This window comes from Myotis daubentonii, chromosome 15 (assembly GCF_963259705.1).
Source record: "Myotis daubentonii chromosome 15, mMyoDau2.1, whole genome shotgun sequence".
Classification (NCBI taxonomy): domain Eukaryota; kingdom Metazoa; phylum Chordata; class Mammalia; order Chiroptera; family Vespertilionidae; genus Myotis; species Myotis daubentonii.
This window is the reverse complement of record NC_081854.1, coordinates 55,108,754-55,122,938: the sequence shown is the minus strand read 5'-3', so window position 1 is coordinate 55,122,938 and position 14,185 is coordinate 55,108,754. Positions and strand designations below refer to the sequence as shown.

At 36.3% G+C, this 14,185-nt stretch overlaps 1 protein-coding gene across 14 annotated transcripts in view; it reads left to right on the top strand.

Annotated features, from left to right (window-relative positions):
• CHD9 (chromodomain helicase DNA binding protein 9) overlaps window positions 1-14,185 on the top strand; it is a 159,808-nt gene that overhangs the window by 90,152 nt on the left and 55,471 nt on the right. For all 14 annotated transcript variants that reach the window (XM_059668047.1, XM_059668041.1, XM_059668040.1 and 11 more), the window contains 5 exons: window positions 7,361-7,472; window positions 11,085-11,231; window positions 12,317-12,385; window positions 12,469-12,524; window positions 13,143-13,260. In XM_059668047.1, the coding sequence (XP_059524030.1) occupies window positions 7,361-7,472; window positions 11,085-11,231; window positions 12,317-12,385; window positions 12,469-12,524; window positions 13,143-13,260 (502 nt within the window). The remainder of the gene's footprint in view (window positions 1-7,360; window positions 7,473-11,084; window positions 11,232-12,316; window positions 12,386-12,468; window positions 12,525-13,142; window positions 13,261-14,185) is intronic.

Sequence of the window (14,185 nt, the reverse complement as noted above, 5' to 3'; positions counted from 1 at the left end):
ATAGTCTGTATTACTTTTTTGCTTTACTTTGGTGATATTTCTGGAAATAGCAAACTAATCAGTTTATCTGAAGAATGTATCCGAAATTTTAGTTTCGTTTATAATGATGTTTTATTAGAATTAAAATAGTAAACTCTGTGATTCATGATGGAAGAATCGATTGTTCTTTGGTAATTTGGTATTTTACTTCTCTATTTGTTTTGTTTTGTTTTGTTTTACTTTTGGATCATCTGATTTCCTTCAGATACATTTATCGCTATCATTTGTCATTGTACAGTCAGTGGAGATTTTTGGTTCAAAAGTCAGATAAACTTTAACTAATAATTTACTAAAAGATAACATAGTTTCATATTTTTCTTTATTCATTAAATGTTTACTGATGTCAATATCTATCAACTGATTGAGCTGTAGTGTCGTTTTAAAATCAGTAAGATTTTACAGGGACATAGAAAGGGAATGGACTGACTATTCTTGGGGGGGAAAGGGGTGTGGGAGATGTGGGAAGAGACTGGACAAAAATCGTGCACCTATGGATGAGGACAGTGGGTGGGGAGTGAGGGCGGAGGGTGGGGCGGGAACTGGGAGGAGGGGAGTTATGGGGGGGAAAAAAAAAGGGAACAAATGTAATAATCTGAACAATAAAGATTTAATTAAAAAAATAAAATAAAAAAATAAAATCAGTAAGATTTTAAATCCAATATACAGATCATGTGTCATAGAAATGTATACTTGAAACCTATATAATCGTATTAACCAGTGTCACCCAATAAATTTCATTAAAATAAAATCCACTTAAATATAAACTCAGTAGGATATGTTGGAAATAGTAGACTAGGAATAATAGAGACCCTACTGTCTTTTATTGAATTTGTAACTGTCTAGTTCATCTTTTGGAGCTGAAGTTTTGCTACTAGTTTAGTGTTGCCAATACCTGCGCCTTGCCTAGTTCAGACTTTCTCAGGATTAATTGAGATGATGTAGGTAACAGCACATTGATATTTTTAAATGTTCTATAAATAGTTTTATTATCCCGAACGTTTGTTTCTAGAGTATTCTGCACTAACTGTCCTGGGCAAGTGGTTCCCAAATCTGGTGGAGCATCAGAGAATCCATTAAAGATTTTTTAGAATTATGCTTGGGTCCCACCTACTAGATCAGTATCCTGAGGCTGAGACCTACAACTCTACTTCTTTTCTTATTATTGTTAATCCTCACCTGAGGACATTTTCCATTGATTTTTATAGAGAGTGGGAGGGAGTGGGAAAGACAGAGAGAAACATCAATGTGAGAGAGACATGAATTGGTTGCCTACCGCATTTACCCGACAGGGGCCAGGGATGGAGTCTGCAACCGAGATACCTGCCTTTGACCCAGAATCCACCCTTCGACCCTTGAGTCTGCTGGCCAGTGCTCTATCCACTGAGCCAAACTGGCTAGGGCAACTTTACTTTTTACTTTTAGCTAATTTCAGACTTGCAAAGACAGATCCGAGCTCCCCTAGGCTCTTTCCAACTAGCTTCCTCAAATGCTGACATTATATGTAACCAAGGCACAATGATCAAAACCTGGCGATAAACACTTATGCAATCCTATTAATTTATTTATAGACCTCATGCAAATTTTCTCAGTTCTGGGATTTTTTGGTTACCATCCAATTCAGAACCCTACATTTTATTTTGTTGTCATGTCTCCTTACACTACTCAAATTTGGGATAATTCTTCCATCTTTTTTGACATTTTTTATTTTTGAAGCATACTGGCCAATTATTTTGTAGGATGTCTCACAATTTAAGCCTTTCTGATGTTTTCTCATTAGGAATCTGTATTTTTAATAGACACCCTTCTAATAAAGCCTGCCTCACACATTTAGGAATTGCTGATCAATAACAACCTAATTTTTGTTCTCCTTTGAGGTATCATCTATATGCCATTTTAGAACTCACAATAAATCGATACTACTTCATTGTTTTCAAAAATCAATGTTCTATGTAAGTAATCCTTGTTTTGAAATCTTAAGATGTCTGTATTTGACTCAATTATGTCAGTCAATAATGACTTCAAATTTTAGAATCAACTTTTTCTACCATAGAAATGTACAATTTTGAACAGAAAGGGCATATGTAAAAATTTTAGACTTTGACACATTTAGTAGTAAACTACTGTAATCTGACTGATCTCTTGTAAAGTTAGGATTTGAAAAAGATTTTTTTCATGGGTTAAGAATGACTAATGAGTTTATAAAATAATATACTATTTCAAACCTATATAATAATATTGAAAGAAAATGCAGTATATAGAAAACAAAATTATCTTTTTTTGTTTAAAGTACATTTTTAAGAAAATTCATATAGTGAAGGCTTATCTAAGATATGGGAAACAATTGCATCTAACCTACCACTTTCTACCAAATAAATGGGTATTCAAGATTGATTTGGCAGCACTTATTGGTAATTTTCATTTAATTATTCCATACCACTAGAAACAGTGTAACCTCTTCATAGTCATTTATAAATACAAAAAATGCAAATATCTCTGCTTCTGATTTCATTAAGGTTTTTATTCACTGGGATGTGAGTTTTAACAAAGCCACATAGATACTGTATCAGAATATGTATTTTACATAATTCCTTTAGCTTACCCAACACTGAGAAAATACTGTAAAGCAGCGGTTCTCAACCTGTGGGTCACGACCCCTTTGGGGGTTGAACGATCCTTTCACAGGGGTCGCCTAAATACATCCTGCATATCAGATATTTACATTATGATTCATAACAGTCTCAAAATTACAGTTATGAAGTAGCAATGAAAATAATTTTATGGTTGGGGGTCACCACAAAATGAGGAACTGTATTAAAGGGTCACAGCATTAGGAAGGTTGAGAACTACTGCCTTAGACATTAGGAGTCTTAGGCTTTGGAGTGAGGTATTTCTATCTCTATTCTTACTATCAGTGTGACTTTGAAAAAATTATTTGACTTTTCTAAGCCTCAATTTTCTCTTCTTATAAAATAACTAGAGGCCCAGTGCATTGATTTGTGCACTGGTGGGGTCTCTCAGCCTGGCCTGCCCCCTCTCACAACCCGGGACCCCTTGGGGGATGTCGGACTGCTGGTTTCGGCCCAGTCCCCACAGGCCAGGCTGAGGGACCCCACCAGTGCATGAATCCATGCACGGGGCCTCTAGTATGCATATAAGATCTTTGGTTAATCTCTTCCTGACCTCCCTCTTCCCTCCTTTCCTATGAGATTCATCAGTCTGTTCCATGTTTCCATGTCTGTGCGTTGAGCATCTGCCCCCTGGTGGTCAGTGCGCATCATAGCTAACAGCCAAATGGTCACTTAGGCTTTTACTAGAGGCCCGGTGCACAAAAATTTGTCCCTCAGCCTGGCCTGTGCCCTCTTGCAGTCTGGGACCCCTCGGGAGATAACGACCTGCTGGCTTAGGCCTGCTCCTGGGTGGCAGAGGGCAGGCCTAATCCCTAGGTGCAGCCCTTGGTCGGGCTCAGCGCAGGGCCGATTGGGGAATTGGGGCGCTGCCCCCTGTCACGCACAGAGCAGGGCCCATCAAGGGGCTGGGGAGCTCCCCCCTGTCATGCACAGAGCAGGGCCCATCAGGGGGTTGAGGAGCTCCCCCCTGTCACGCACAGAGCAGGGCGGATCAGGGGGTTAGGGCGCCGCCCTCTATCACCCACAGAGCAGGGCCGATCAGGGGGTTGGGGCGCCGCCACTGTCACACTCAGGGCAGTGCCGATGGAGAGGTTATGGCTCTACCCCGTCATACACAGAGCAGGGCCCGTGGGGTGGGGGGGTTGGGGCGCTGCACCCTGTCACACACAGAGCTGCAGGGCGATCAGGAGGTTGGGGAGCTCCCCCCTATCAGGAACAGAGCAGGGCCGATAGGGAGGTTGTGGCCCCACCCCCTGTCACACACAGAGCCACAGGGCAGTCAGGGTTTGGGCGCTGCCCCCTGTCATGCTGATCCCGGTGCCGGGAGACCTCGTGGCTCCGCTGATCCCGGTGCTGGGAGGCATATTACCCTTTTACTATATAAAATAGAGGCCTGGTGCATGGGTGGGGGCTGGCTGGTTTGCCCTGAAGGGTGTCCCGGATCAGGGTGGGGGTCCCCACTGGGGTGCCTGGCCAGTCCGGGTGAGGGGCTGAGAGCTGTTTTCAGGCTGCGACTGAAGCTCCCAACTGCTCCTTTTTTTCTTTTTTCTTTTTTTTTAATTCTGAGCCAGCTTTAGCTCTGAGGCTCCAGCTCTTAGGCCTCCGCTCCTAAAAGCAGGTATCTGGTTTGTTTAGATTCTACAATCGAAACTCTGTATCAACTCCAGGTCTGAGATCACGGCTAGCTGAAAGCTGGTTTCTGGGGTTTTGTTTAGCTTCTATTTTTGTAACTGTGTTTCATACTGCCAGCTCAGAGGTCTGCAGCGGCAGGTGGGGAACGTTGGAGTCCTCCATCACTGAAGCAAGCAAGCCTCATGTTAGTTTCAAGCTGCCTGGCTGCCTGCCGCCATCTTGGCTGACAGTTAATTTGCCTATCTCGCTGATTAGCAAATGGAAAGGGTAGTGGTTGTACACCAATTACCATGTTTCTCTTTTATTAGATAGGATATATATAGCTAGTATTTACCTTTACCTCTCAGAGTTGTAGGAACATCAAGTGAGATAATGTCTATAAGGTTTAGATTATAGTGGTGTGAGACATGAAACTGAAACAGTCAGTATAGGCAACTTTTTTGAGAACTGGATAAGAAGGAAGAACAAGCTGAAACCGGTTTGGCTCAGTGGATAGAGCGTCGGCCTGCGGACTGGAGGGTCCCAGGTTTGATTCCGGTCAGGGGCATGTACCTGGGTTGCGGGCACGTCCCCAGTGGGGGATGTGCAGGAGGCAGCTGATCGATGTTTCTCTCTCATCGATGTTTCTAACTCTCTATCTCTCTCCCTTCCTCTCTGTAAAAAATTAATAAAATATATTTAAAAAAAAAAAAGAAGGAAGAACAAGATCATGTGCTACCTAATAATAGATAGAACTGCAAGGGAGATTTTTATTTTAAAAAGGAAACCAGAGTAGGAAACGGGACCTGAAGAGGGAGGAAAAGCCCAATGAAAGTGTGAGAGGGAATGCAGTATAACAGTGGTTGGTTCCTTAATGTTTTTTTTTTATATATAGTATCTTTTTGGTTCCAACATGAATTGTGTTTTTGCTCTTATTTATCAGAAGAGTGCAGGTGAGCTACCAACTAAGAATTAATCATTATCCTGTTGAAGGTAATCATTATACCAATGCAACAATAACCTGCAAATACATCGTTCTAGAATCTTTTCTCGCTTCACATCTAGTCAGTAATCAAATCCTACCAGTTCTGCTTCCAAAATTTAAAATTGTGTCTTTTTCACCACATCACCATGACCCTATCTTGCACTCTTCATCACTCACTTGAATTGTCATTTGCCTTATCACTGGTTTCCGTGCCTTGCATTTCACTTCCTTCTGGTTGCATTGCTCTCTTATTTAAAATTCTTTCCTTCCCCCAATTTTATTGAAATATAATTGGCATATAACTTCGTATTAGTTTAAGATGTACAACATGATTTGATATATGTGTATATTCTGAAATTATTACTATATTAAGTTTAGGTAACATATCACAGTCATGAATTTTTTTGTAACTTGTGATGAAAACTTTTAAGCTTTACTGTCTTAGCAAGTTTCAAATACACAATACAGAATTGTTGACTATAGTTTCATCCCCAGAACTTACCCATTTAAAATCTCATATTTTTCACTTTCTCTTTTTTTGCATTAATTTGTAGCTATCTTAGTGCCATTTGTTGTTATTGGTGAACATGACATTATTTTTATTATTATGTTTTTATTGATTTTAGAGGGAGAGGGAGAGAGAGATAGAAATGTCAATGAGAGAAAAATACCCATGGGCTGCCTCCTGCACCTCCCTACCCCCCTATACTGGGGATCAAGCCCGAAACCCTGGCATGTGCCCTAACCAGAATTGAGCTAGTGACCTCGGTGCACGGAATGATATTCAACCAAATGAGCCACACCAGCCAGGCAGTGACACATTGTTTTTAAATTCCTGCCCTATAAAAGCTGGCCTCCAAGTAAAATGTTGACTCCTTGCATGTCATACAAGGCCTCCTGTGTCCTTTGTAGATGACCATCTCTCTGGTTCTTCCCCAGACATCATGTATTCCAGACATGGTCTTACACTGCATATTCTCATTCTTCTGTGGTATCCCCCTACCTAGACTGTACCCTACTGCCTTTTTTACTACCTGTTGAACTCCCTTTCATCATTCAAATCTCAGACTTCACCTTTTCTCTAAAGTACCCTTTACTCTTCAATAAACATAAGTAGTACTTCCTTTCTATTCACCTGGTATCCAGTGCTAAGTTCTATATTAGCATTTTAACTGTGATCATATTCCAACAATATTTTAAGGTTAGGAACTGTGTCCACTTTCTCTTCAAATCCTAGAACCTAGGAAAATGCCTGGACTATAATAATTTCATGTAGTGATCATTAGTTGAGAAATTACTATGTGTCAAGAGGTAACATGCAAGAGGTAACATCCACTTAATTCTCAACAATAGAGGTAGCTGTTATAATATCCCTATTTTCTAGGCAAGGAAACGAAGGCCAAACAAGATCAAATAATTTTCCCAGTCTAACAGGTAAACTGTGGAATCACATTTAAAGTCTTTGGTCGTATGATTTCAAACTTCATGCTTTTAACCTCCAAGTTGTCCCACATTAGTATATAATCTTTGAAAAATTTTGGGTTTTTTATGTTTTATCTAAAATAGAATTTTCCTGATTAGCAGTTAGCATGGTTTGTGAGTAACATGGTACTTTGGGATCATGTCCTTCCATCTGTTGAACCAGATTAAGAAATTAGGAAGGAAATGTGGGAGGTCTGTACTTCTACCTTTGATCAGGGTCAGGAAATGAAAAAATCATTTTCATTTTAGACAGTTGTATTTCATGTGCATGTGTAAACATCAATATACATACACACGATAACAAAATAAATGAATTATTTTAAGTACTAAATACAGTTATATGAACTGACATTTTCCCGTGAAAAATAATTTTGAGCCTAAGTAACAAGTGATACAACTTGCTTTGAAGCACATTAACTAAATATTAATTTGTGTTTGCTCCAGTAGAATTCAGTTTTTGTGTTGAAAATGTTGTGGGTTTCGTGATAATTAGTATCTTTGGTTGAACATTCAAGTGATATAAAATGGCATAAAGCTTATCATGGCAATCTTAACTTGACCCAAAATGAAAAAATATAAAAAGATCTTACTGTGTACTCTTTTCCTGTTGAAACAGCAAACTCATTATTACATTGGGTAAGAAACAAAAAAGAAAGAATGAGTCTTCAGATGAAATATCTGATGCAGAGCAGATGCCACAGCGTGCATGCAAAGAGGAAGACTCTCAAGTGAGTATTAAATTGTTTTCTGAGACATGAAGCACTGGTAGAATTATGTAGATAGCATAATATTACTTTGCAGATATTTATACTGTAGCTTAGTAGTAAAAATACATTTTATTGTATAGCAGAACTTATCTGACAGCATGACTACAGTATGCTCCTAGCAGTATTACTGTAGAACGTTAGGCCCGGGGGGAAACTTACATGTCCTCTCAAACCCCTCATTTTTCAGATAATGAAATTGAAGCCCAGAGAGGTTAAGTAATAATCCAAAGTCCCCGCTGGTTTGGAGCCTGGAGAAGTATCTAGTGATATTCTGTACTTCCAGAGTCCTTTTGAATGAACTTAATGATGGAGATATTAATTTTTAAAATCACCTACAAATGATAAAGCAAATGGATGGAATCATTCCTAGATATAATTTCTTTGCTCTGCTTCTGTCAAAGAAAAAGATAAACATTTATATTAAAAATCCCCTGATGTAGACAAAAATACTGTGCTTTTTGCCCTTTTTTGGGGGAATAGGTGGATATTTAAAATAACCTTGTGAAGTTAACAAATATATAGTGAAGGTCATAATAATTCAGGCCACCCTCTGCTCTCTAATAATTAAAGTATAACTATAGGCCGTAGGGGTGGTGGCAGTTGTTGAATTATGGGGCCAGAAAGCCCCTGAATGGCCTTTCTTCTTCCTTATGCAGCTTCTTATCCAATGGGAGAGTAGTGGCTCAAGGCTCCTGGGCTGCTGCAAGAGTTGAGGTAAGGGCAGTGACTGAAGCTCCTAATATTACATGGCCTGGCTTTTTCTTCATATGTTATCTTTAACTTAGGTAAACTTATAATTAACTTAGTCAACATGAGAAAATTTACTTTAATTTTTACTAGAATAATGCTGGCCATTTTTCCATTATGTAATTACCAAGCATTGAAATGGTAGAATAGGTTTACACACACATTTCTTCCATACCTTTCACTATAGTGTTAGTTTGCTTTGATACGTGTTACTTTAACACACACATAAAAAAATTAAGTGGGAAAGGAAGGAAATATTTTCTAATAAATACTTACAAATCTATATTATTGGCATATGTAAAGGTATCATTATATAAATGATGGAGAGGTCCATGTAGCTTTCAACCACAGTGGATTTGAAGGCTTGAAAAATAATTTAAGTTTACAGTTTGGGGTCAGGTGGAAATCTAAAAATATAAATATGATATTTAATTTAGTATCTTTAATCTCAATAGAGAGTACTTCAGCAGTCTGACTATATTTAGATTTAACTTTTTAAAAAGCCCTGAGTAGATTTTATTAGGATTATGATAGGAAACAAGTAATATGTTGTCATAATAAACTATTTATTAGTCATTTAAAAGCATAATGTCCCTGACCTCTTTTGTAAATACTAGACTGATCTGTTGTAGCCCTTAAGACATAGGAAGAAAAAAGCTTGGAAAAATATCTAAAAAAAGAATTTGTCACTATTTCAAATTATGGTTTGAAAACCATTATGGAGGAAGAAAGCCAGAAAAATCACATTAGCAAAAAATGTAGACATCAAATTAGTATTTATATTTTTAAAAGTAGTACAGATAGTGTACGACAGAGAAAGATAATTGATGAGAGTGAGACATTGTTTGGATTTGCCTAATGTGTAACTATATAACCTAGTATAATTTATGATAAAATCAGCTATAATCTTATAACTCACACAAAATCTTTTAGACTAACAAAGTCTTCATAGGATTAGAGAGCACTTGACAATAAGTGACCCTCATTCTGTCTCGGGAAGAATTACCTGAATGTGCACTTTCGTTAGTTCAAAGGATTCTTTCATGTCACTCATTTACTGTTTACTAAAGACTAAAAGTGAGGCATTTCAAAGTACTAATAGATGCATAAGTGAATAGAAAGGAAACTAATGCTGAAAATACCTAACAGAACCTTCTAAAAGTATACTGAATTATTCTCAAACTTTGTTATTTAGAAGATTTGTGCCTAGTGAGACATAACATTGATGGTACATGTTATTGTTAGAATAATAGATGTCGCTGTTGGTTATTAATTTAAACTATTCTTGAACATTAAGAACTGTGTGATGCCCATAATAGAAATCGAAACATTCCTTTAGCCTGCTATTAAATTAGAGATCCTTAGGATTTCCCCCCGCCAGGGGATAATATTTCATATCTTTCACAACAGCATGTGGGAAAATTGGGTTTGTAGAAGTTCTTTTATAATTTTTATGTGCCACCTTCCTGTCTCTAATATTAACAAAAGAGGCACCCTGAGTTTTGAAATGTAAATGTCCTCTTGGCCAGGAGATGGTGGCCTGGAATTGTCTACTGCATTTAGCTGAGCTAAATCAACATGTTGGTTGCTCTTTCTCTAAATATAGCACTTGTCTCAGGAGAAAGAGGCAGAGGCATGTTCAAGGCCACTGCAGCCGTCTGGATGTAGATAAGTTTGTCCCTGCACTGCTCATGATCCAGCCATTTTTGCCATGGCTCTGGGAATATGAAAGACCTACCAAATTGAAGACATTGTCAGAAATCAAAAGGAAAACACATGAGTTATTTGCTGGTTAGATTTTAGGAGGAGTATCATGGGAGTTACTCAATATGCAAAAGAACATGGAATAGAAAAAGGAAGAATGGATAGATTTACCAAATATTGAGCCCTAGAACAGTTAGCTGAGATACCTCCACCCATGAGACTTTAGGGAGGTGAAACAAAAAACTAAGTCCTTTGGGATTTTCTTGTCATTGTGAGTTTGCTTTTATAGTGGGAACACCAAATATTAGATATTTAGGGAGGTAAGTAAAGCCATGTGTATTTGATATCTAATTTAAAATTACTTAGGCTACTTAAAAATTATGTTACTACATGTAATACTTTTTTGTAGGTTTATTTCGGTTTTTATGCTAGTGATGGTCTTTATTTTTAAGGAAAGGTAATAAAATTAGTAAAACACTGGTTCCTCCTTCATTTATATACATTTAATTATTTCATTGATTTACTACTTTATTTTGCATATTTCTTATCAAATATTTTATATTATTTTGTTCTGTTTTAAATGCAACTTCATTAGTTTCATGGCAAATATTATTTAATTTCTTCTAGTTTTATGTCCCTGATTAGTTATTTAATTTAATATTCATCCGATGCAATTTTTAGGTTTTGGGCAAGTATACGAAAGTATTAGTAGTTTAAAATATGTGTTGCCCAAGGTGCGAAATAGTTAAATAAATCAGATACCTTTTACTCTTCTTAATAGTTTCTAAAGAAAAGTAATAACATAATTACTAATTACTAATAAAATATATTTTGCCCAAGCTGTGACAGCTAACTAAAACAAAATCTTTTCATTCTTAACAATCTCTAAAGAAAAGAAATAAAGGTCTTACTAATCTTTGTTATTTGAAACTTTAGGAAATAAATCTGAAGATTGTAAGCCTGTGGCAAAGGGCAAATGATAAAAAAGGAGAAATGAGGGAAAATTAATGTAGCATACAATTTTGAAAATTCAATGTACAAAACTGCCACACTGAAGTAATTATTTTAAAAGCTTTTCTTTAAAATAAGTCATATAAATATGACCCTTATGGTTCATTACAGAAAAGAAGATCAAATCGACAAATTAAAAGGAAAAAGTACGCAGAAGATGGAGAGGGGAAACAATCTGAGGAAGAGGTTAAAGGTTCTATGAAAATAAAAAAGAATTCAGCTCCTTTACCTGGGGAACAGCCTTTACAGTTATTTGTGGTAAGATACATTTAGGGTTATGATTACAAGACACTTTAAACCAACATAAATTCTTTAAAATACGTATTACGTTTTCTCCTAAAAGCTGCTCCAACTTCTCCTCCTGGATTCTTTATTGTAGTTAATAGAACCTTTAATCGTTCAAATTTGGGACTCACGCACCTCCCAAATATATAATCTTTTTTAATTTTTTTTTATTTTTATTGAATTCAGAGATGACAGGAGAGGGAGAGATAGAAACATCAATAAAGAGAGAGAATCATTGATTGGCTGCGTCTTGCACGCCCCCTACTGGGGATCGAGCCCACCACGCTGGCATGTGCCCTCAACTGGAATGGAACCTGGGACTCTTCAGCCTCACCGAGCCAAACCAGCTAGGACCCAAATATATATTCTTGAAACTTCTCTAAACTCTGTCTTTTCTGAAGACTATTTCTAAGTTAGAAGCCTGGGTATAGTACATTTCTACTGAAAATTCTAGCAGTTTCCCAGTCTTAAAAAAATAACTTCCTTCTCAACACAGCATGTGAAATGCTTTGTATGGCTGTTTTGGCCTTACCTTTTGCCACTTCTTTAAAAGCAGTCTATCCACTGGATTTATGAACACAGTGCCCGAAGACTCTGTTTGACATCTCTGTCATTGCATATGGATTTTCCTTTCGGTTTAATTTTTTAGTCTCTACTCTGGATTGTGAGCAACCTGCTAGCAATCTGCTAGCTCACTGATCTGGCACCGTGGGCAAGTACTCACCTTCTCTCTGCCCGAGTTTCCCAACCTGTAAAGCAGAGATGATAATAGTGTCTACCTCACAGTGTAGTTGCAAGAATTAAATTAATATATGCAGAGTGCTTAAAATAATGCCTGTTACAGAAAAAAAGCATAATATGTTCACTTTGATATTATAGATGAGGTTGAGGACAGTAACAACAACGATTCACTTTTCTGTTTTTTCAGTTCTAACACTTGATGCCTGGCACAGGTGTTGCATATATATTTGTTGAACTTTCATATTTTCATAAACATACAAGGTAAAACCTAAAGGAATTTGCAGAATGTGCAATTATATTTTTCATCCTTCCTACAGGAAAATCCAAGTGAAGAAGATGCAGCAATTGTGGACAAAATATTATCTTCGAGAATTGTGAAAAAGGAAGTAAGTGATGGCACATTACATTTTATACTTTATATTCAGTGGTCTTGTAATAAAAGTTATAATTACTGATTTTATTTTCTTAGATATCACCTGGAGTGATGATTGATACAGAAGAATTTTTTGTAAAATACAAGAATTAGTAAGTATTTCAGTTAGAAAAATAATGGAAAGATGTATATTAAATTCAATTTATTTTATCTGCATGTTAAATGTTTTATTATTTATTATTTCATGAAGTTGAACATCATTAAAAATGAGAAGACAACCTTTCTTGTTAAGATTGAATTTTTTTCCGAATATTAAAACGCAGGAATCTATAAAATACACTTTTACAAATTATAGAACATTATTTATTATATTTGTGTTTTTTAACTTTTCAAAATTTTATTCAGCTTTTTTCTATACTTTGGTGAAAGAAAATGATTTAAATAAGGTTACATTAACTTCAAAACAAATTAGCTTTCTGATCATGGCAAAACTATTACAATGAAGAAATAAAAAATAAATCATATCTTGTTACCCTATGATGTAGTGTACCATTCTGTTAATTAGCAAATTGCAAACCTTAGACTACAATCTTTTTAGGATATTGTGATCTCATGGCTCTTGACATTAAATGAAATGATGAATGAACTACCTATTTGTAAAGTGGAAGATAATATTTTGCATTGAATACTATGATTAAAAATAAGTTTAAAACAAAACAAAGCAAGGTTTTCTATATTGTTCTAATATGTTGCTTTTATAAATATTGTAGCTCCTATCTTCACTGTGAATGGGCCACAGAACAGCAGCTTTTGAAAGATAAAAGGATCCAGCAGAAAATCAAACGATTCAAATTGAGACAAGCACAAAGAGCACATTTTTTTGCAGATGTAAGAAAAAATAAATAAAATGAGACTATTATGTGTTGAACTCTGAACATGTAGTATTTGTTATCAAAATTTTAAGTATTATTCATATTATTTCTTAGGTCTTAAACTTTGATGTTGACTACAAATGCTATCCATATGTACTATTTTTCTTTTCCCAAATTTAGCTTGGAAACTATTTGAAGCAGGAACACTGATAATTCAGAATATAAATACATCCTGTATTGTTAAATTAGCATGTATTTCAATACGTAGAGTTGAAAGTGAGTGTGTTAACATCTCAGAATTTAACAAGTTAGTCATTTAATGGAACTGGTGTTATAGCAAATAAGTGGAAAATAAGATTTTTCCTGAAATATATTTCATATATTTGATACCAGCTTTGTATGTGTGAACAGATAATTGGAAAAATTCACTTACCTTTCTAGGCTTTACTAAATAGTCTGATGTCCTTTCCTGCTCTAAATTATTTTTCTTTTAGTAGACTTTTTTTTCAGAACAGTTTTAAAATTCATCTAATTTTTTTAGGCCCTCCAAGTAGCTCAGATGTTCATACCAATATGCCAAGGCAGGACACATACAAGAAGCATTCAATGAACGCATAAATAAGTGGAACAACAAATCCATGTTTCTCTCTCTCTTTCTCTTTCTCTCTCAGATCAAGAAATAAATTTAAAACTTTTTAATTTGAAACTTTTTTAGACTTTATTTTGAGCATGAAAATGAAGTTGCAAAAATTATACAATGAATTCCCACATATACTTAAAAAATATTTTTATTGATTTCAGAGAAGAAGGGTGGGGGGAGAGAGAGAGATGAATGATGAGGTTCACTGATTGGCTGCCTCCTACACGCTCTCCACAGGGGTGGTCTTTAACTGTTGGAGCTGAGGAAAGTGGCAAAAAGAGGTACAGAAGCTGCTTTAAGG